The sequence below is a fragment of the Salvia hispanica genome, chromosome 4, assembly GCF_023119035.1.
Source record: "Salvia hispanica cultivar TCC Black 2014 chromosome 4, UniMelb_Shisp_WGS_1.0, whole genome shotgun sequence".
Taxonomy (NCBI): Eukaryota; Viridiplantae; Streptophyta; class Magnoliopsida; order Lamiales; family Lamiaceae; genus Salvia; species Salvia hispanica.
The window spans coordinates 15,406,292-15,429,718 of NC_062968.1; the positions used below are offsets into that span (position 1 = coordinate 15,406,292).

Consider the following 23,427-nt stretch of genomic DNA (forward strand, 5'->3'; position numbering starts at 1 on the left):
ATAAGTAAGGCGTATTCTATTTTGAGATGTCACATCCAATTGAGACTTTTTCCTTTTTGGCAATATTAAATTCACTCTTCTCTCTTACTTTATCCTCTCATCTTGCCTACTTTATTCTCATTCTTATTTTGTCTTTATTCTCTTTTTCTCACTCCTATTTTTTTTTCTCACTCTTACTTTATTATTTACAATTACTAATTCGTTAAACACCACTAACTAAATTCTTATGCTAAAAATGGAAATATCCACTTGAGTTGGGATGAAGGAAATATTGAATTTTTGGTTATAGTGAAATGATGTGTCAAAAGAAAATGACTAAAGAAAGAAAGATGATGTTAGTCTTCTAAAAAATGATATTCAGTCGAGAAAAAATGATAGTGTTTTTGTTTTTAATAGAATGATGTTTCTTATATAAAAATAGTCCGAGAAAAGAAAACAATGACGATCTTCATTAATAATTTATTTCATTGAATTGAAACTTAGATTGAGTTTCTTCATCAATAAAACGCGTTTCTTAACAAATGCTATTTTTGTGAATGGATAAAGACATTAATGGTCTTCAACAATAATTATATGATGTCAAATTGAACATGATATGGTATTTTGCTTTTGATAAACATCATTTTATATTGTTTTACAACATAAAATTTATTCACTCATATCATTCGAATCATCGTAAAATTATTTTAATTTGATATTATATATTATGTGAAAAAATCATTTAAATTGAGAAATTTATGCAAAATTTAAAGTTTTATAATAAATCTTTATGAGATAGAAAGTGTAATTAATCTGGAATTACGTAATACACTAGTAGAACCGTATAGGAAAGTGATGAATACAAAAATTGATCTCAATATCAAATTCAGACCAATTTGACAATCTAATAGTCAATAATTAAAAAAAAACACGGAGGGTAATTATAAAGCAGTTATAGGTCATATTATAAAATGCGGGTTTGAGATCATGTTAAGATCATTTTATGTCATCCTTATTATAATGACCTAAAAATAAGCTTCCAATGACCTCCTTATGCTTGGTTCTATATTTTTGTATTAAGAATGAGTTTGCATAGATCAAAACCCGAACCATATATGTGTATGTATATATATATATATATATAGGTGTGTGATCAAATACTAACTAAGTTACAGTAATAACTAATAACTAATATCAACTTTGTATGTAAAAAATATCAATACAGAGGTATAAATTTATCAATTTTCTTGTACTGATAAACTTATGTCTCTGTGTTGATATTTAAATTTTACATGTTGTATTGATATAATTATGTCTTTGTGTTGATATTTTTAATACACAAAATTGAAAGTTATTAGTTATTACTGTAAATTAGTTAGCACACTAACGCTGATGGTTCTGGCAGCGGAAGCGGTCGCATAAATAACAATCACATAATAATCAGATCTATTTAGCAGATTATTTAGACAAAACCTATTCGCGTAATTATCACATGTATCATGCTCATAACTTGAATTAATCATGCTTTAAGAATAATGATACCTAAAACATGCTTTTCTACGGAGTAGATAAATACCTAATTAATTCTCCAAAGAATTGAAGATGGCTAGCTTCTTCTCCACGTGATGCTTTGAGTACTAGACCACAAATCTTCTCTTTGGTTCCCGAACTGTATCCCAATATCAGTGTGGACTGATCTTACTAGAATACTAGGACTTAAATAAAGAAGACAGAAGAAATCCTTTTTGGAATAGGAGAGGAATTCGAAATTCTCTTCAGCTTAGGGCTGAAAATTTCGAAAATTACAATGATTAAAATTGTGTTATTTCTGTCTCCTTTATTCTCCTATTTATATTAAGTTCTTTTTGGGCCCAGACAGGGATCTATGGAAGGTTTTGGATATGGACTCATCCAATTTACTTTTTACTAATTAAATTGAACCCACAATTTAATATAAGTTATAATTGGAATATTACGAGCAGCCACTACAAAAGTAATATTGAACTCTCCCCATCCAAATCCGAAATTACAAGTAATCCGGGTTTCCGTTTAACTTTCATTTCCCGTGCTTAAGATTAAAATGTCCATTAATTAATTAATGTCTGCTATTGACGTAATTAATTAACTTCTTATTAATTCCAAGAGTGGACTTAGCATGAAACACTTATTTATTATTCATAGAGTAATCAAACTCCAACTAGCTAGGTTCCGAATAATAAAACCTTGTTTCGCTCCTCTCTTGAGGACATTATTAAACGAGACTCTCCTCGTGCACGATTCAATATAATAGCAATCCTAGCACCGCTAGATATTGATCACCACTACCCAATATATCAGGATAATTGGGTTACGAAAAACCCGCACCATTTGATAAGTCAAAGTAGTGCATAATCAATACCGTATGCTCAATGCTAACCTACATTGATTAAGAAACAAATATTATCAAGACCTCGCCTTTCAGTAGATAGCCCAAGGCAAGTCTTGCTGTTAGATCCGTTCAGTGCTATACCACACCAATGTCATCTTATTTCAGTAAGGCTTAGAAATATGCGGACTGACATTGCAACCTTTCTCGATGGATAGTCAAATTCCATCTAGGTTGTGAAATTCATCTTTTTCTTTGTTTAGAACTGACCGTGTTACCTTAAAGTGGACGACACCCACAACCGGTCTACTAAAACAAAGACTTAGACTTTGTTAGGTTAACTTATACATTTAAACATGCATTAACATCCATTAAATGTAAAACATAACAACATTATAACAAAAATAATCTGTTTTATTCCTTGGAAAATAAAATAAGAGTTTTACAGTATTCAATCACTCGAAACGTGATTTCTAGTATACAAACTCTAACAAACGCAACCCCATATATATATATATATATATAGAGAGAGAGAGTTGTGATCAATGTCGAACCAATTTTAAAGACCGAACAAGAGACCAAATCTGGGCCATTAGATCTAGTTTTTTTTATGAGATGTGCTGCTGTGAAAATTTTTTCTGCTTCATTACTAGCTCATTTTACTTCATTGTATAGGTTTATTACTTCATTCTGTACGTAATACATTGAAACTACAACATGTTTTTACTTGCTTCCAGTAGGTTTTGAAATGATTCAACATATGTTTCATTCAAATTCATTGACGTGGGTTTTTGCTTGATTAACATTTAAATATGCAATTTATTCAAGTAAGTTTATTACTTCATTCAGAAACGTTATTACTTCATTGGATAAGATTTTTACTTCATTCCAGTAGGACTTCAAATGCTTCTACACATACTTCATTCCAATAATTTATTATATTATTCCATGTGTTTATTAAACCATATTAGCGTCATGGCGGTGGTGATAGATATCGTAGAGAGAAAGAACGGCACGCGACGGAGAAACCACATTTACGTACTGGAATGAAGTAAAAACCTACTGGAATGAAGTAAAAACCTACTAGAATGAAGTAAAAACCTACTAGAATGAAGTAATATATTCTGGACGAAGTTAAATCTTCGTAACATGTTAGTATGACTTATTTACCTTCGGATGAATTAAAATAGGCTCGTGATGAAGGCGAAAATAATTTATAAATTTCTGTATCTTATCCATAAAAAACTAGATCTAAAAGCCCTAATTTAGTAGGGTTCGGTGGTTTGGTCTTTAAGAATGGATTTGTGGATAATGAGACTCTAGATATATATATATATATATATAGGGATGTATTCATATCCTTTTCTAATATTATGTTCTATTGTCCTTTTTAATCTTGGCCTTCCATTTTAGAGATCTAATGGCCCAAAATAGAGGCTGATTTATTTATTTTTAATCATTGAATTTGACGAAAAGGGCTGATTAGGAATACACAATATAGTTAGTTATGGTAAGTCCTTGATTTTCTCTTCTCATGATTGTATCGGTTTTTTCTACAGAAATAAACGATTCTACCCAAATTTTCTGTGCAATCTTTTCTCCCTTCTTCTCCGTTGAAGATATTTCATCGTCCAGAAAAAACGCTGTTGAAACATTAGTACGTAAATTGCATTTGCGCGTTTACGTCATTGCATTAAATATTAAATTCTATGCATCATTCGCTTTATTTATTCCATTACTGGAGTCATTTGTTAATGTGCATTACCATGTTTATATTTATTGGCCAGAAATCAAGCATTCAGTACATAGAAATGCTCACAATATCGACTTCTCCAACAAAAAAACAACAACTTTTGTGCATTACACCAACTGTAAATTAAATCGATGAAACCCAGATCCAACTGGGTTTTCACGAATTTTTATAGCAAGTATGAGCAAAACCTTAACTCTAATAACCACAAATTCATCTTTTCCAACAAAATCGCGCCAAACACTTTTGTGAATTATTACGATTATAAACTATAAATCGCTGTTTAAGAGTGTTTCTGACTTCAATCGATGTTTAGGAGTGTTTTTGCCTACCAAACAAAAAAAACAGAACCAAACCTTTTTTTTGGAAGGCGACGCTTCGCTTTTCAACAGAGAGCGCGTAGTGATTTGACGGCGGGAATCGTCCACCGACGTAGATTCCACGGCGGGAATGGTCCACCAACGGAGATTTCGCGGCGGGCAGCGTTGGTAGAACTTGATTTCAACTTGATTTCGCGGCGGCGGCTAGGGTTTTGTGGAATTGGGGGAGAATTTTTGAGAAGAGAGAGTTGATGGGATGGAGTGAGAGAGAGGGGAGTTGAGAGGTCGATGAAAATGCCGCGTAAATTTCGGACCTGCCGTTTCGAAACTGATTGTGTAGTGTGTTATTTTACTGCTTTACCCTTTTAATGCACGAAAATGCACAAATAATGCAATACGGGATCAGATTGGCCCTTTTAATCTAGTCCATCCATTCCATCAATCTAATGGTTGATATTAAGAAGAGGAAAGACTCTAAGAGTGTAATAGGACCCTAATGCAACCCTATATATATATATATATAGGGTATATAGTTAGGATCAATGAGATTTTTTATGCTAATTGAGAAATGAGATGCAATATCAACCACTCATTTTTATTAAATGAGTGGTCCAGATTTTTTCACATGGAAAATATCTTTAAATTAATTAATTATGAAAGGGCAGAATGGTAATATCATGGTAAATTTTATTCAATAAATATTTTTTTTAATTTTTAATTTTAATTTTTTATTAATTTTTTTAATTTTTTTTTTTAATTTTTTTTTAATTTTTAAAATTTTATTTTTTTTAGTTTTTTTTATTTTTTTTTTCAACTACATATACAATTCATGTCAACTACACACATATAATGTTAACTATGTGTACAATCCATGTCAACCACACAAACAATTCATGTCAACTACACACATATAATGTCAACTATGTGTACAATCCATGTCAATTACATATACTCCCTCCGTCCACGAATAGGAGTCCCGGTTGACCATTTTCATCTGTCCGCCATTAGGAGTCCCGGTTAGACATTTTATCTTGGGAGTATAAAAAATGACCCCATTGTTCCCTTAATTTAGAAGGTGCAATTAATTTTAATCCACTTTTATTGCAATATCTCACTCTCTCTCTTAATGTTAGATTTCATTATTCCAAAGAATAAAGCAAATAATAATATAAAATGGGTCTCACATTCCACTATCACACACTTTAATTATTACACTCAAACGTTTCTTAAAACCCGCACCCAACTCAACCGGGACTCCTATTCGCGGACGGAGGGAGTACAATTCATGTTAACTACACAATATAATATCAACTACATGTACAATTCATGTCAAATAATAGTATTTATTGAATAAAGTTGTTGACATTTGATGTGTAATAGACATGAATTGTATATGTAGTTGAAAAAAAAAAAATTAAAAAATAAAAAATAAAAAAAAGCGAAAATTTTTTTTTAAAAAAATAAAAAAAATTAAAAAAAAATTTAAAAAAATTTAAAAAAATAAAAAAAAATAAATAAAAAATAAAAAATAAATTAATAAAATTACAATTATGCCCCTCTATTGACATAAACTACGTGCTGTTGACATTTCACAAATATTATGGATGAGTGGCTGAGATTGCATCTCAATTCTCAATTAGGTTGATAAATTTCAATCTAACAAGACCATATATATATATATATATATATAATACTACAAACTCGGGGCAAAGTTCATGATATTAATTTTAAAGTTTGTAGAGAAAACCCTACTTTTTAAAAGTTTCATAATATTAGACGCCAATATCACTAATTTAGATTATTTAAATAGAATATTCCATAATAACCATTGGTATTTGTTTATTTAGGTCATGACAGATTAGTTCCTTTGTTTTTTTTAACCGAGTTATATCTCTTTACCGTTTCAGAAGTGGTTTCACTATTTTCTGAAAACATAAAAAGATTTTCACGAAAAATAATTAGTAGTTCTATACTATAGGTTGACACCTCAATTGTAAGCTAACCTTAGGAGTTAATCAGAAAAGTCAAAAGATATATATTGATGACTTAGGGTCATTTACATTTCTTGGTTTCCACTTTAATTATTAAGTTACACTGCAATAAATCCACGACAAATCTTTTCATTACAACGATAGAAATAGATATAAATAAATGTTAAAAAAATACACCACAAATAGTATCAAGACACGAGCAAAGAAATTGAAAAGTTCTCAACCGACAAAAAAAGATGGAATGGAAACTAACATTAAAAAGAAAAGATAGAAAATCTTGAGCATAAAATCTCAATTAAAGTCCCAGGACCGCAAATGGGCCCATTAAAAAATACGGCACTTTTCAAATATTTTATTTATTTTCCCAAAAAAGGACAAGTTTAGCTTAATTGGATAAATAGTATTGTGTGGATTAACCAAAATTATCTGATGCGTAGGAAACGTAGTATATATTAAAGAGAAAGGAATATTCATGGTTGAAGATAGATGTGTTAGGACTTAGGGGTACAGAACAGCTTTATTTATAAGCTTTAATTTGATAGCAAAAAAGGCTAATAATTGCATGTGTTCATGTGGTTTAGCATATATTCTTGTGATCTCGTCTTTATCACTTTGTCTAGAATAATTTTATAAGTAAATTGGATAGAAATGATTTTGTTGAAACATTGCGAAGGATGATGAATTAGTGGCGGATCTAGAAAATAATTTTGGAACAGGCGGAATTTAGGCGGAATTTAACGGAGTAAATGAATGATGATGAGCTAGCAATGAGAATGAAATTTTCTTTTTTACATTAATGAGGAGTAAAATTATAGTAATTTCACAATTCAAGCTTAAAAAAAGCTCAAAATGATACTCCATTTAACTGTGTTTTTCTTTTCAATCTGTAAATCGGATTTGCGACCATAACATTTTCTACCGACTCTAAAGAAATATTAGGCCATCCTTGTAATTTAGAACGATTATGTCTATTAATTATATAATATGTTTTATAAAAGTTGTTGTTTATGATTTTTGCTAGGCTCAAATTGAGGTATATGTTACTCCTAATTAAGACCATCTCCAATGATACAAAATAATACTAGAAATGATGTAGGGTTTAGTTCTTTTTCTTTTAAAATCTTTCAAAGATTTATTTTGGTACGTATGAAGTAAAATCTAAAAAATAAAGCAAACAAAAACAATTCTGTTAAAAGAGACAAATATAAGCTTCATTGAGAATTAAACACAAGAACTCATGCTTGAGGGACTAACAACTTTTTTTAGGCTACTTCTTTCTTTATGATAAGTACTTATTGAATTAACAACATATTTGTACACATAAAGTAGTATTTTTTTACTCTAATGTATGATTAAGCTCTCTGAACGGCTCCCCCGGATAAAACAGTATTAATTTAATTTCAATTTTATTTTAACTAATTCTATAATTTTAACACAGTTTTTTTAATGTTATGCAGCCCATCTTTATATCTTGTTTGTTTTGATAATATATTTATCCAATCTTGTATATTATATGCGTATCTTGTTCACTTCGATGCGAAATCGATGGATAACATACGAATTTTGTCTAAATTGTCCTTATTAATTTGTTCTTTGGACTAATAATGTCTTAAACTAAAGAGAAGAATTAGACACCACTACATCAAAAAGAAATTTATATTAGAATGTGATTAATTTTTATGGATGGAGCAAAATGAAAAAAAATAAAACTGTTTCTTGCGAAAGAAATGGAGAAGAAAAAAGAAAAAAAGAAGACACGGGGAAGAAGAAAAAGAGAAGGAAGAAAGGGAAAGAAGAAAGAAAGAGAGAAAAATTAAATATTCTAATGAAGAGAGAGTAATTAAACTGAATTGACCTTCATGGTCTTGAGGGTATTTTTGTTCAAAATTTTTTTGAAACAGTAAAAAAGTAGTACTACCTCATATCATATTAAATCGAAGTTTATAAATCTCAAATGTTATTTTTAAACATTAAGTTCGCAAACCAAAAAATATGTTCCCTCTATTATCTACTCCCTCTGTCCGTGATTAGGAGACCCATTTTCTATTTCAGTTCGTCCACGAATACGAGTCTCATTTTATTTTGACCATTAATAATAATAAGCCAATATTCCACTAACTTATTCCACTCATATTTTATTTAAAACAAATATATATAGACCCTACAAGCGTAATCTATATACCTAATTTGCTCTTTTCTATTTATTTTTCTTGACGTTTTTTAAAATTCGTCCAAAAAAGGTGAATATGAGCATCAAAAAATTTCATACTACATCATTGTAAGTTATAACATGTTAGTACCTTATCATACCTCAAAGCGAACACGTGGATATAATAAATATCGATGGTTAGAAGATGTAAAAAATTACTATGCTCATACAATAATAAACATAATATATACGCATGCTTAATTAATTGTACATGTTTAGTATCTGTCAAGATCTGATAGTATCAAATCCAACTCTGCATACACAAAATCTATGACAACCGAATTTGGTCCCAGTTACGTGTTGTCAATAAAACTAACCACTTTTTCTACACATTTCCAACTAATTAAGACATCAATGAACAGTGATCAAACCAGCTTTAGTCATTGGAGATCAATTAGAATTTTCAAAATAAAATTAATCAAATAAACTTTTTTTTTTAATATAATCTTCCCCCAATGACTCTGTACATTGGAGAAGTATATATGGGTTTATTTAACCGGAAAATATGAAGCATCACACTAGGAAAAGTTTCTTACAAAATAATTCATTTACCTAAAAATAATAAAAATAAATAATAAAAATTAAGCTTCAAAATGTAACTAATTAATTATATATAAAAATTAAAGAGTTCCTTAAGAAAAATGTGAGTAATGGCAAAATGACTTTCAAGTACATCAAGACATATGCATTGTGGTCACTAGAAGGTCACCTTCAAAGGATTAAAATCAATTGACTAAATAGATATGGAAATGGAACAAAATAGATTGCACAAAACACAATTGTTATGATCTGAGTAAGTAGAGGATATATTGATAAATAGACTAAGTGATATGTCAAAATAATGTAGATTCGGTTGGTAAAGTAGATCACAAAAAAAATATGCAACTCAAAGTTGGAAACTTGAGACTATTAATTTGGTGAGTGCTTTAGTGGTCCATTGTTTGAATATATATGGTGTTATCAATTACTTGTGTTGATTATTAAGGTCTAAGTGAATCCACAATTTAACTTTTATTATTGTATATTATAAGATCCATAGTCTATAGTAGTATATAGTTCATGATTACTTGAGGATCAATAGTTAAGATTTCGAATTAGGGTTTAATACATTAATACTAATACAACTGTATGCAATACGACTAGACTTGCATATTACTAATACTATCATTATCTTTTATAGAATTTAAAAACCGTGTCATGATTCGAATTCAAGACCTTTGGCATCGGACATTACTATACATTATCAATATGCCAACTCACTTATTCGTGAAAGGGAAGATCCATAAATGAGCATATATTTGCCTTTTTCTTTTTACTATTAAAACGGAAACGGTTTTTGTTTTCAATCTAGACTATATGTAGACATAAACCTAATTTGGTTTTTTAAGATTTGACGCAACAAATTCACGTGCTTTTTCTGTAAAAAGATGAGGTAAAACCGTCCAACTTCTATATGACAAGTCATTCACCATGTAAAGCAAAAATCCAATTTGATGTGAAAAAACAATTATTTTTTACCTTTATAATCTTCATTCTCAATCAGGACTAGACAAATCATATGCTATTAATGGATTGTATATTTTTGTAGAGCAATTTATGAATAAATGCACGCATCTTCTGGGAATCACATTCATGCACGCCATTTAAAACTAGAGTTTGAGATGACCACTATCGACATATTATTTCTACATATATATCCCTTAAATTGTAAAACAAAATGGGATTCAAATTCACTATATACTAAATATATAATTAAACAACAAAATGCAACATGCTTAGGGGTGTTCGGTTTGCAAGATTGTATCCGGGATAAAATTTATAGTGTGTTTAGTTCATTAGATTCAACCTCACAATTCAATCCTAGATGGATAATCATGAAATAATTAGTCATAGCTAACCCCCTTATGACTAAAATAATCTCACAACTCAATCCTAAATTGTAGTTACTTGTTATTATTTTATTTTGCAAACTGAACACCACCCTAATTGATAACGCTTACTCTCTCACCCGCCGACCAATTGGTCAGGGATTTGAATTAATTCAAATATGTGAATGTGTAGACTGTATAATTATAATAAAAATATATATATAATCACAATTGTTCAAAATTATGATTAGGCTAAATTAATCAATTACAATCATCAGCCACCTTATGTTTTACTACAAAGCAGTGCCACTAAATTGTTTGTTAAAGTTGCAATTTCCACACAAATAAGATATCCTTTTGCTTACCCAAAGAACTAGTAGCATGCTTCCTTTCTTAGTTAGGCGCTCATTTTTGCAAATTTGATATAAAGTTGTGGATCTCTTTGTTTTACATGATATCATGGTCGATTTGGTTTATTCGGAATAAAATGATATTTCAAGGTTTTGAACCAAATTGGAACTTCGAGAAGAAAATGTTAATCTTGCGCCTTTACTCGTGGATTAGGAGTTGGTGCCCAAGGTTTGCACTCTCACTCACCTCATCAACAGAAGATTTGTGAAATATCAAAGGTTGGAATGATAGGTTTGTTGCTTGGTGAAGCTCAGGGTTTGACTTTTCTATCTCTTCTCCTCTCTTTGGCTGCGTCTTTGGAGTGTTACTGCTTGGTTGTTTTGGTTCTCGTTTGTGGTTTGTAGGCCTTCTTGTGTTAGATGTTATTCTGTTGTTTCTGCTTACTTTTTGATTCTCCTGTATACGTTGGATCTTTGCTCACCTTTTATGGTTTTGACACTTTCTTGATGCATAAAAAAACTACTCACTCTGTCCCATTAGAAATGCAACGTTTTCCTTTTTGGGTTGTCCCACTAAAAATGAAACGTTTCCTAAAATGGAAACATCACTCTCTCTACTTTTCCCTCTCTCCTACTTTGCTCTCTCTTCATTAACTCACAAAACAACACTGCATAAAATCCCGTGCCGAAAACCAAATGTTTCATATTTATTGTGACGGAGGGAGTATATTTTAAGGGATGCTGATACATAATGTAAAAGTGAATAGCAGACAAAAAAATATGAAATTAGGCCGGTGGAGCTTGAGTTTGAATCTATAGCTGGCTTTTGTTTTATTAATTTTTAAAATATATACTCCATATAGGTAGGATCGACATCCTCTTTATTAATTACTATTTGAAAAGGTTTTTGTTTCATTAATTAATTTAGTTCCAACTATATGGCAAGTAGCTAGGGCATTGGAGTAATAAGCCGCCAATACAATTATATTCTCCTCTACAACCTCGATCTGAGATTTAATTATTATATGTCCCACAATTATTTTTATTGAATAATGCAGTGTTTCATGCCGTGATTGAAATAACCCATCTTACAAATGTGTAATCAATTTTTGAAATTTCCAAATATGACACGATACATAAGTTGATACTAATATCAATAGTGGACCCAACGACTTTGTGAACAAAAATTAAAGAAATTAACGGGACTTAAATCTTTGAAATTAATTAATTCAACTGATGATCAGTAGTTAATTCTTTAATTATCTCTGTATGTTCTTAATCTTAACATCCCACGTGAATATAAAATAATAAGAATATTGACCTAGCTAGTCTTGTGCTTATATAAAATTAATATTGTATCTTTGTTTGCTCGGCAAGTGCTCGCTAAATATGAAATATACAAGCATTAAAGTCCAATGAGATTATAAATTAAATATATCCTCATTCAAATATAAGATACTCCTAAACTATGGAGTAGTTTTAAAGTGTTAGGCCACATAGACTTTATCTAGATGAGTCAATAATTTTGGTACAACGAATCTTGTCAAATATTCCTAGTGTAAATTTTGACATGATAAGAGCATATAAAAAGAAGTAGAAGAAAAAGCCATATTGTGTGGAATATATTCATAGAGGGTTCTTTAACTTTCCAACCAATGTGCACATATTATTAATTGGTTTTCATTAAATCTACTGGCAAGAATCCACATTAGATTGTGAGCACATGGTTTCATGAAATATATATTTCATATTCACATGTTTCCAGAATTTGCTCAATTAGATTCTTGCTTCTTTTGGAAAGTAGGGTTATCAAAAGTTGCACTGTGCATATGTAAAATAGGACCCATGAATATAAGTTTCATATTTCTGTCCCATTAAATTTATTAAGATTCTGATGAGACTTGGGAAGTACTCCTATATACTTTTTCACCTTTTATTATTCTTTTTATATTACTCTATCTAGACTATAGACAACTTAGCCTGGTTAGAAAATCTTAAGATTATATATTTCATTACAAATACTACATTGCAAAGTGAGATCAAGTAAGCTGAATGATGTGCCACAAAAAGGGAAAATACCATTAGAGTATCCACAGTGGGAGGGCCGTGGCTTTTGGCCCGGAGTTGGGCAGGGCGCGGCCCCCCACTACCGAGCCGCGGGTGGACGGGACGGGGCCCGGGGGGGTGGTGGACGAGCGAGGGCGGAGCTCTCGGCCAGGCCGAGGCTCTTGGGCACGCGGCTCGGCCCGCCACTGCAAGGGCCGAGAGCCGCGGCCCTTGGCCACCGATTTTCAATTATTTTTTTTTTTTTCAATTTTTCAAAAAATTTTATATATTCATCATTTCTCCTCCATTTTTTTTACCCCAAACCAAACTCCACTCTTTCCAATTGATTTCAATTTAGTTAAAAATAATTTTAATTGGTGGCCCGGAGGGCCACCATTGTGGTGGCCAAGTTTTCATGGGCAGGGCCAAGTTTGTTGGGCATGCCCAAGAAATGGTGGCTTGGGCATGCCTAAGAAGGCTACAATTGTGGATACCCTTAAATGTCACATTTAATTTTTTGCCATTGGTCTACTTAGAAATTGTAGGGAGTTCATAGTTTTTTATTGCCGGGTGTTTTTATCCTTGAAATATTATTGTCAGATGCTCATTACATTTAATTATTTTAGCATTTTTATTACATAAAAAAGCGAAATGTCACATTTATTACAATTTGGTACGCGACATCTCATATTTTTCCAAAGATTATGGTATTCTCCTTGTCGTGTTTATATTGTTGTTTGCTCGGGTTGTGATAGTCTTACTTGGTGTCGTTTTTGTCATATGTGTGTTCATATGCATGGTTTTATTTGTTGTTGTCTGGGTGAGGGTAAGATAAATTTCTAGGATGACATATGGCTTAGGGCCCTACCCATCTGTGATTTATGTCATCCTTAGCGTATGATCATGTCCGGACACATCTATCTAAGTATCTGCAGCTTGGGATGATTCATATGGTTAGATTGATCTCGACTATCTTAGTGTTTTTTTTTCACTCTTACATATTCTAATATCTTTGTTGTGACTCATCTTCCATCGACCCGATAAAAGTTGTCATTTTTCATGTGGTATGACAAAACCCGTATTCCACGTCACATTTAGACATTGATTAAATTAGGTAGACATAATCTAGTGGCGCAAAGTTGATGCCAAAAATGTTAAAAACTTTGTTACCACTTTGACAATAACTAAAAAGCAAGTAAAGTAGTATACCAAGCCCTAATTGCATCTCACTCATATAGTTATAGACACCAATTACTAATTGCATTTCTCGTAATAGTTCTAGAAGCTTCTAGTGGGGGAAACAATTGACGGCTGGCCTGGTAGTGAAGATCTTGCTAAACGACAAAGTAGTTACATAGCCTCCTTCCTTGACTAATTTTGTAGGCTAGAGAGACAAACATTTATGATTTACCGTACTTCACAATATTCATAATTATTAATATTAAAATGCCATGGAAACGGAAGTGTACCAAAATTCACTTCGTAATTTGCCATTCACTATTGTAAAGAAGAATATTTTGCCCAAGAACCGCACTCTAATTGATAGAATAATATTAATTTAATGTGTAAAATGCATAGATAGTGTGTGTTTGTGTGTGCATGTGAAACCGACCATGGTGGCTTATTCTCCATCTAGTTGTCGGCTGACTTGAGTCAACTAGAAGTTGAGCAAGATGGACCATTAAATACAATTATTCGAAGACTTACTATTAAGCATAGCAAAAACATTAGAAAATGAGGGCTAACTATCAACGACTGAGTTTGAGTCATATATGGGAGTTCACTATTCCATTTTATTAAATATTTATCATGTACTCCACAATAATGATACCATCATATGAAGTTTCACACCTCCTCGTACCATAAAATAACGCAATTTGAAACAACACAGATAATAATGCGCAATTAATAAAATAAAAGAAACAAAAAGAAAATATAATAGAAATAGTGTTAAACTGTTAGTGAATTATGTGGTATACATCATTAATAGTACTCTCTCCGTCCCGCTTTAGGAGTCCCGGTTGATTAATTTTGGGCGTCCCGCTTTAGGAATTCCGGTTGAGATAAATTAATAAAAAAAGGCCTACAAAGTGTTACAAGTGTTAAAAGTGGGTCCCAACATCCACTACAATTAATAAACAAGTGTTCAAAGTGGGTCTCAACATCCACTACAACATTTATTTATTGGACACTCAATTAAAAGTGGGTCTCAATATTCACTACAATATTTATTTATTACACACTCAAACACTTCTTTCTTACAACATGTGCCCAACTCAACTGGGACTCCTAAAGCGGGACGGAGGGAGTAGTAATTAGTTATTCAAGAGTTTCCCAATTTAGGATTAGTCTCATTTTAAGGAACATACCAAAATGACAAACTACTCTATTTTTATGAGACAGAAAAAGTGTACGTAGTAAGTATTTGACACTTCCCACGAATATCATAAAGTTTCAGCATGATGGTCAATTCAATATCCTATTAAGACATCAATTTCACTCGCATTTAATTTTTACTATAACAATAATTTTTTATAATGAATCTCACGTTCCACTAATTTTATTACACTTATATATCTATTATAATATTAATGCTATAAAGTAGGATTCATATTTAGGTAAATATTTTTCATCTATTTTATTTATATTTCTTAAAATTTGAGTGAGATAAACTGAGCCAATTAATGACAGAGGAGGGGTATCAAATTTTCCTAGCTCATTAATTGATGATTTATATCTTCAATAAAGCTATGCAACCAAATTTTGTACAACCAAAAATTGATTTATTTGAGAAAAAATGTAATTTATTTATACAATTAATTAAAAAGTTAGACATATTTATAGTATAGGGAACATGCATAATATTATGGTATTTATTTATAATTTTTTAAATTTTTTTGAATCATAAAATATAATTAATGCATATTTTAATTTAAATTTAAAAAATAATAGAGAAATAATTCAAATATAAAAATAAAAAATTGAAAATGAGACCAAAAACTAATAAAGTGTTTTTAATTTGTTAACTATTTATATTTATTATTTTAATATTTAATTAACACATCAAAGTTACTAATATAATCTTGTTTTGGTTGTACAAAATTTGGTTGTTTATCATTACTCTTATATCTTGTAGGATTTTTCATTAGTAGAATTTTACCAAAAAAGTGAATGATGAATTTTCTTTTTGGCGGGGGGAAGTACATGCATTAACTAGTAGTACTACTACTACTATTATTTTGACCTTTGTACTTACTAGTTAAAGCTTTCGTTAAATTTCATAATAGAAGATTCTTAGAAGTACCAAGTAAAATGTTGACTTTGAATGGTGAAGACTAAGAGACATCTAATAATGTCATTGGTTCTTCAATAATTCTATTTTCGTGTTTAAAGAAGAAAAGAAGAAAGGAATAAATGTACTTTCCCCTCAAAAGATTTTCTTTCTCCTATCTTCGTATTATTTACACGTGAAATCCACCGATTACCATTCTATTTTGAATCTACTTTATGGTTAGCTTTTGAACAGAATTTAATAAGGTGCCTCTAATTTTATTTCTTCATAATTTGTAACTAACACCTTTTTTTAAAGAGCTCTAACTAACGCCTATTTTGGGGGTGAATCGTTTAATAGTAACACATACTTGAATCTAGGCTTATTTTAAAAAATTAGTCCTAACTTTAATCCACGAACGATTTTTTAGCCTAATTTTTTGTTAATTAAAAGAGAAAATTGTCAGAGCTAAGTTTTATCAATTTTTAGTCCATAATTCTAAAAAAAAATAAGAAAAATTATGAATTTTAAAAAATATATCCATCTTGCAGCTTTTCATATAAAAAGATTTGGATATGTTTATAATTATCTCACAGCAACAAAATTCGACAGTGACGTTCTTATGGTATAATTTTTCAACTGTCATATCATATGCAATTTCAAAAAAAAAAATTCATTGTGAGATAATTGCAAAGAGAATCAAACATAATGCTTTTTCCAGTTGATTTTTAAAGTTGCGGAAAATAAAAAAACGATTGATGTATACTAGCAGAAATCAAAATCCACATTATTAGGGAAAAAAAACTTGTTGGTATCAGTAAATAAAGACTAAATTTGATGGATCGGGTAAAAAAAATGAAAAAACACGACAATTATTCATAAACGGGATAATAGTGGACATGTAACTTTGTCTTCGTTGATGATTTAGTAATTTAGGCAACATTATTTTTATTTCAGTAACCTTATTTTCTTCAAAAGAAACTGTAAATTTAAACACAATTATCAAAAACGGGATATTAATTATAGACTTATAGAGTTTAAATAATAGTATCCCATAATTTATATCTTTTCGAAATAAAGTAATTTCCCCCTTTCATACTTTACAATTGTTTTCTTCCAAGATCAGAAAAGGCATAAAAAAATAACGATAATTATATCTAAATAAATATACAAATATTTAATCCCAAATTCAGCTTTTACAGCTGAAAACTGTTGCCTTCTATTGTCATCGTTTTCCTCTTTTCGGTCATAAAATCGATATCGATTTCTGGAAAATCCTCTGCCCCGGCGCTAGAATCGCCAGAGGATCGTAGGCCGATTTCCTCTGCTCAAAGATCTCCCACCTCGCCCCGAAATGGGCCCGCCATTCCTCCTGCGTTTTGTAGTGCGGCAGATACTGCTTCACTCCCAACTCCGCCAAATCGCAGAAATTCAAGATTCTCCTGTTCTGATTCAGCAGATTCTGCAGCTCCTCGCTCTCCGCCGCGTGGGGTAGGAACGCCACCAGGTAGAACACGTCCTCATCCGGCATCACGAATGACGTTCTGTTGTCCCATCTGTTGACAAGAAGCCAACGGTCATAATGTGTTCGACGAAATGCCTCAACGAATAAAATAAATAAAAATCGAGTCTTTGATTGATGATTACTTTGATTTATTGACTGGGTAGATGAGAACTGGGCCGTTGTTGGTGTCGGTGAGAATGTTGCCGAAGACGCCGTCGGCGAAGGTCTGGATTTTACTGCGGGGGACGAGGAGATTCAGCCATGGGTGTGGGAGATCCCACAGCCCTTTTGATCTCAGTTTAAGCTCTGCTGTGTGGACCCTGTCCAAGAATTCCACATATGAAGTTTCTGTCACAAACATTGTTGATGGGATGTAGCTTAATTCAGATAGTAACGATTTTATTTCCTGCATATGAAAAAAACAGAATTAAGATTTTACACATTCTTTGTTTCTCTAATGGTGAATGATGATGGGTCTTGTATCTAACCTTATCTATGGCAGCTTCTTCACCAGGATTGAAGTTCTTGGTGAGCTCAAGGCAGAAGAGAGTCCTCCCATCTGACACAAACTGGTTGGCTTGATCAGTATCCTCGAGGTCGAATGATGATCGCCAGTTGTTGAATAGGTCCGTCCGGTTCACGATCACCTGACCTTCTATGTAGTCGAATGTCTTCTCCGCGGATATCAGTCGCTCTTGGTCTCTCGCGAAGGTGTGGAAATCCGAGTACAGAACTCTGATCCATTTCACCTGTTTATGAAATGGTTCTCAGTTTACCAATATGAGAGATGATTGTTTTTGGTTGTGTTGTGCTGTTACCATCTTAGGCGCTGGCTCGAGGGAGATTCTTGCTCTGGTTATGATCCCGAACTGGCCGAGGCCGCCAAGAACGCTGTGGAAGAGGTCAGTATTCTTGTCTTGAGAGCAAACCACCACTTCCCCTTTCCCTGCATTCATTCATTGAATCCATTAGTCATTGATGGGGTTTTGATTGAAAATAGTGATGGTGAATAATTGAAATACGGACCTGTGATGACCTCGACCTGGTGGACATTACTGATTTGAGGGCCGTGCCGGAATGCCTGGCCGCTGATCCCGGCATTGGACAAGGTGCCTCCGACGGTGAGATGGAGGTAGTCGGTCCACGATTTGGGGGCGAGGCCGTGTTTGAGGCAGTGGTGGAGCACATTGATCCAGAGCTCTCCGGCGGGGGCATCCACATAGGGGGACTTCCCCTTGATCACCTGCATCTCGCCGCGCAGGGATTCCATGTTGATCACGATCCCCTGCGGCGCCTGCGCCTGCCCCAGCAGGGAGTGGCCGTGGCCCCTGGCCGCCACCGTTGGGGCAGCGGCTGGGCCCATCTGCCAGACGTGCTTCACGGTGGCCGCCACGTCGGAGACCTTCTTGGGGTGGAGGACCGCCCAGGGAAGGGAATGGAGCTGGTTTCCGAAATCACGGGCCGCGAATTCGTTCCCGTCGAACGTGAAGTGGCCGTGGACCGGGATCGGGATGGCGGAGAGGGAGAGAGGGAGGGAGAGCATGCAGCAGCAGCATAGCAACAAAGCAATATTAGTATTTTGTTTGAGAAACATGTTTCTAGAAGTCCAAGGAAAGGAAGGGAAAAATAATGTGTGTTAAACCTAAATATGTGTTTTCCCAAGTAAAGACGAAAGTTTGTTGGTATTGTTGTGGAGTTTGAGGAATGAAGGGTGGGGGATTTAAAGAGCTGAGTTTTGGTCAACCAATCTTCAGTGTTAAGAATCCGTAGGAAGACTGCCTACTTGGATGGATTATAAAGATTTTTGTTAGTATAAAAAAAGAAAAATTAGAATTAGAGACACTTCCCTATTTAAGATGAGTTTAAACAATATAAAAAATGAAAAGAAAAAGAAAGTCACAAGAAAGGAGAAAGATTTTGATAGATCTTGTTGCTTTTCACACATTTGCAACAAGATCTTCACCTTTTCCCCATCAAGGACAAGATTGCCTCTAATCCAATCCTCATACTACTAGTTTTATTTCACCAAAGCTAAGGATGATCTTGCCGTTTATGGAATATGATCTCCTGTTTATGTTTTATATCTTCTTTTTCAGGCTGTCAGTAAGCTGTAATCCCACTATGTTTTTATGGGAGAGATGCTGAAAATATGAAATTGATTTTACTTGGATGTTCAATTGAGTGTGTCACGTGAAGTAGAGACGTTTATGGCCTCATTTTAATTGAGATTTGGGACCTCCTATTTCGCCCTACACACACACCAAAAATCAAGAAGCTGACTTGGTTTATATGATGACATGGACCACATACTATTTGTTTCAAAGTTAAAACAAACACGTTTCCAACTCTTCTTGAATTAACTCGTTTACTTTTTCTTCAATTTCTTTTTTATATATATATAAATAACAAAAAAAAGATTAAATTCTTTGTGGGCAATCGAGGTTGATACAGTGTGGTTGAGAGCAGAGATATTATTCTGTCCTTTGAAAGCACAGAAATATGGTCCCAAACCAATAGAGAGAGAGACATAGTGATGGCTATCAATCTTAATTTAATTTATAGAGGGAACAATCTGCTTTAAAAAGGTAAAACATAAGCATTCAGCAATATAGTTTATTCTTTCAGCAGTCATACCTCTTTGCTTGTCTCCCACCTTTGGGAATACACATTCATACAACATTATACTTACAATTTATCTATTAAGCTCTACAATTTAATGTAATTAGTGGGCTGTGTTATATTAGTAGTGTAATTGAAAAGGGGTGTTTGGGTTATTGTTTTTTTTTTGGCGGTGGACAAGTGTTGGTTGTGTTGTGTCCTCTAGTGGGAGTTCAGGTGGAAAGGTTAAAACAAGAATAGGATTGTAAAACCTTTTACACATACACACAATTAATTATTAATTCTTTTACAAGTTTCACTATTGGAAACAATTATTAGTGTGCTAATGACTCGTTTAGTGACACGGTTGAAGATTTGCTTAAATCTTTCGTAGCAACTTCTCATTGTCTAACTACTAAGTCAACTTAGGCGCTTTCAATTGTCGGGTCCAAGTATCCATCTTGGATTAAGTTATGAGATTATTTTAGTTGGAGGGGTGTTGATGACTATTTATCACTTGATTATCCATTAGGATAAAATTATGATATTCAATCTCATGAACCAAATATAATACACATTTAATCTTGCGATATACTCCTATAATCTTGCAAACCGAACACCCTCTTACAAGTACTCCCTTCGTCCTAAAATAGATGGCACACTTGGGTAATGGCACAAAATTTAAGGAGATGTTTTTGTGTTAAGTTGAGAGAGAAAATAGTATATTTATATTAATATAATAGAGAATTTTTTCCAAACAAAATGTGACATTTTTGTGGGATAAATTAAAAAAGAAAGTGGGAAAACTATTATGAGACGGGGGAGTAGTAATTAGGCCTGCATTTTGGTTTGGTCCCTACATTTTTGGGTTCATCGGTTCTCATGTATTACATCAAATTAAAACTCGTATATATAATTTATTCTTCATGTTTTATAATATAATTTTCATTACAACCAACCCTAATTCCTTAAATTAGGATCGGTCTCTCTTTCTCTTTCAATTCTCTTAAGCCAAAAATATTGGCAAGAACTTTTATTCTCAAAGCTAAAGAATCTCAACACATAATCTTGTTCAAACAAAATGAAAGCTAAAGAATCTCTACACAAAATCTTGTTCAAACAAAATGATAAAATGGGACCACAAATGTAAAAAAAAGTAAAGAGATTGTAGACAACAAAGCATGGTAACCTCAAAAGGATCCCTATCAATATCCCATATCAAGATTCCAGTTATGCAGTCATATAGTAATATTTAATTTTGCAAGTGCAATTATCTGCTGTAAATTTGCCACTTAATTTCATAAGATTAGTGTACTTTAATTTGATGTAATGTATGGACTAGTAAGCCTAGCTACTCCCTATATATCTATATATTTATATATTTGCATTTGTAATTGTGGGTGAAAACCTAATCTTTAATTTGATTACATTTGCTTTCTAGAAGAAACCGACCATCATTAAAGAAGTGGTAATGGTTAAATCCATCTTCATGCAGGATCATAAAATAGTTTACATTTAGTCTATTTTTTAATCCAAAGTTGATCGGTTGGTTGCTTCCCCTTACACGTATGGAGACTACTTTTGCCTTGATAATTCCACAAATCTTGTCATACAAAATCTATAATATGTTCTTTAAGGATATAGTCTACAAAAATTCACTTATATATTCTTGAACTAGCACATGCATTGATAAAGCAATTTTACTAAAGTGAATTTGTGCAAACATATCTATAAAAATGTACATCTACTATAACTATAGGAGAATCTATATAGAGACAGAGTAGTGAGTTAATTAAATTGCACAACCACGATTAGAGTGCATACTTTGCTGGATAGATTTCAAAATTAAAAATATATGCTGCGGGCACGTGCACCTCACATGCTCACGTTATGCGCAGTGAAACGCACGTTGTTGCTTCCTCGTGAGCGGCTCACCATAGCAAATTCGCTACCCAATACAAAAAATTCTTATCCACACAATCTACATTTCATCCCCTATTCCCCCACTATAATTAAAATATATTTCTAGGTTTTTTTTTTAATTTAATAAACTAACTATGGAAGCCCTAACTGATGCATAGTCATGCACTTTTCCCACGAATGTAAATGTGTGGGAATCACACTTTGTATCTAATGAATTTGATTGGTTGTTTGGAGATGGCAATGAACCAATGTAAATTTCGAATTAAGGGCAATTTATGAATGTAGACCTAAGCAATAAAATTAATTATAGTATTGTTGATTATGGTATAGAGAGACAATAGGTAATGCGTATTGATGGGTAGGTAGGGCACATATAATATATATTGGTTTTGGATTAAATCATAACCAATGAGGATTACGTGAATCATTTTATTTTTCTTATCATGTCCCTTCACCACTTTCATCCCACTTAAATCAATGCCTTCGTGTCACATTTTTACCTATAAATTGAAACTTTTTATCCTCCTATCATCTCATGTCGGGTCAAAAACTTACTATTATCATTACAAATTCAACTCAAGTTCTTAGTAATATGTAGATATGACACATTCATTCGTGTAAAATATCTTTCACTTACCTTTTATATCATTTATCAGTGCAGTCAGTCTCAGATGGGATTCTTTAATTATCCTAGAATTTTTTATAATTAACTTTATTCTATAAATATTTATTAAATAATATTACTAATGAACCATAATTTCTTTATCACTGAATAACTTTGGACTGGTTTACCAAATAATTAATTATTAAAAATATTAAATATACTAGATAAGTGTAAAATCCTAATTAAATTAATTAAAAACTCACACTAAAACATAATACAGTCAAATTAAATTATTACTAAAATCCGTAAAAAAATGAACGTCAAACACGAAGCGATGCAAATGAGGAGGGCTTGCCATAATTTGACCTCTCCCAGTCTTCATAAAAATCAATAAAGATTAGTACTATATACTCCCTATCTAACCTCTCTATATAAAAAATTGAAGATCAATAAATCCTATTTAAATTGAAGCTTGAATTTAAATCTTATATCAAATAAAAATCAAATATGGATTGAAGTAGTACATAAATAGTCATTAAACTTAAGGACTCGTTTGATAAAAAAGATGGGATATAAGAAGATATGTAAAACAAGATAAGAAATACGGGCTTCATGTCAAGATATGCAAAGATGTGATTTTTTCCCACTA

The 23,427-nt window shown here is 32.3% G+C and overlaps 1 protein-coding gene across 1 annotated transcript; it reads right to left on the reverse strand.

Annotated features, from left to right (window-relative positions):
- Positions 1-17,185: 17,185 nt before the first annotated feature.
- LOC125222800 (cytokinin dehydrogenase 9-like) lies at positions 17,186-19,247 on the reverse strand. The gene is made up of 5 exons (XM_048125615.1): positions 18,680-19,247; positions 18,472-18,599; positions 18,142-18,402; positions 17,797-18,059; positions 17,186-17,705 (listed from the first exon to the last, which is right to left on the reverse strand). The coding sequence occupies exons 1-5, from the start codon at positions 19,245-19,247 to the stop codon at positions 17,396-17,398; spliced, it is 1,530 nt and encodes a 509-aa protein (XP_047981572.1). The 3' UTR covers positions 17,186-17,395.
- Positions 19,248-23,427: the final 4,180 nt, after the last annotated feature.

Bases quoted from the DNA above. Each gene is read 5' to 3' on its own strand.
- LOC125222800 (XM_048125615.1), bottom strand. From the start codon at position 19,247: ATGTTTCTCAAACAAAATACTAATATTGCTTTGTTGCTATGCTGCTGC. The intron at 18,060-18,141 runs GTTAGATACAAG...TTTCATATGCAG, and splicing joins AAGAAGCTGCCATAGATAAG to GAAATAAAATCGTTACTATC. The intron at 17,706-17,796 runs GTAATCATCAAT...TCTTGTCAACAG, and splicing joins TACCCAGTCAATAAATCAAA to ATGGGACAACAGAACGTCAT.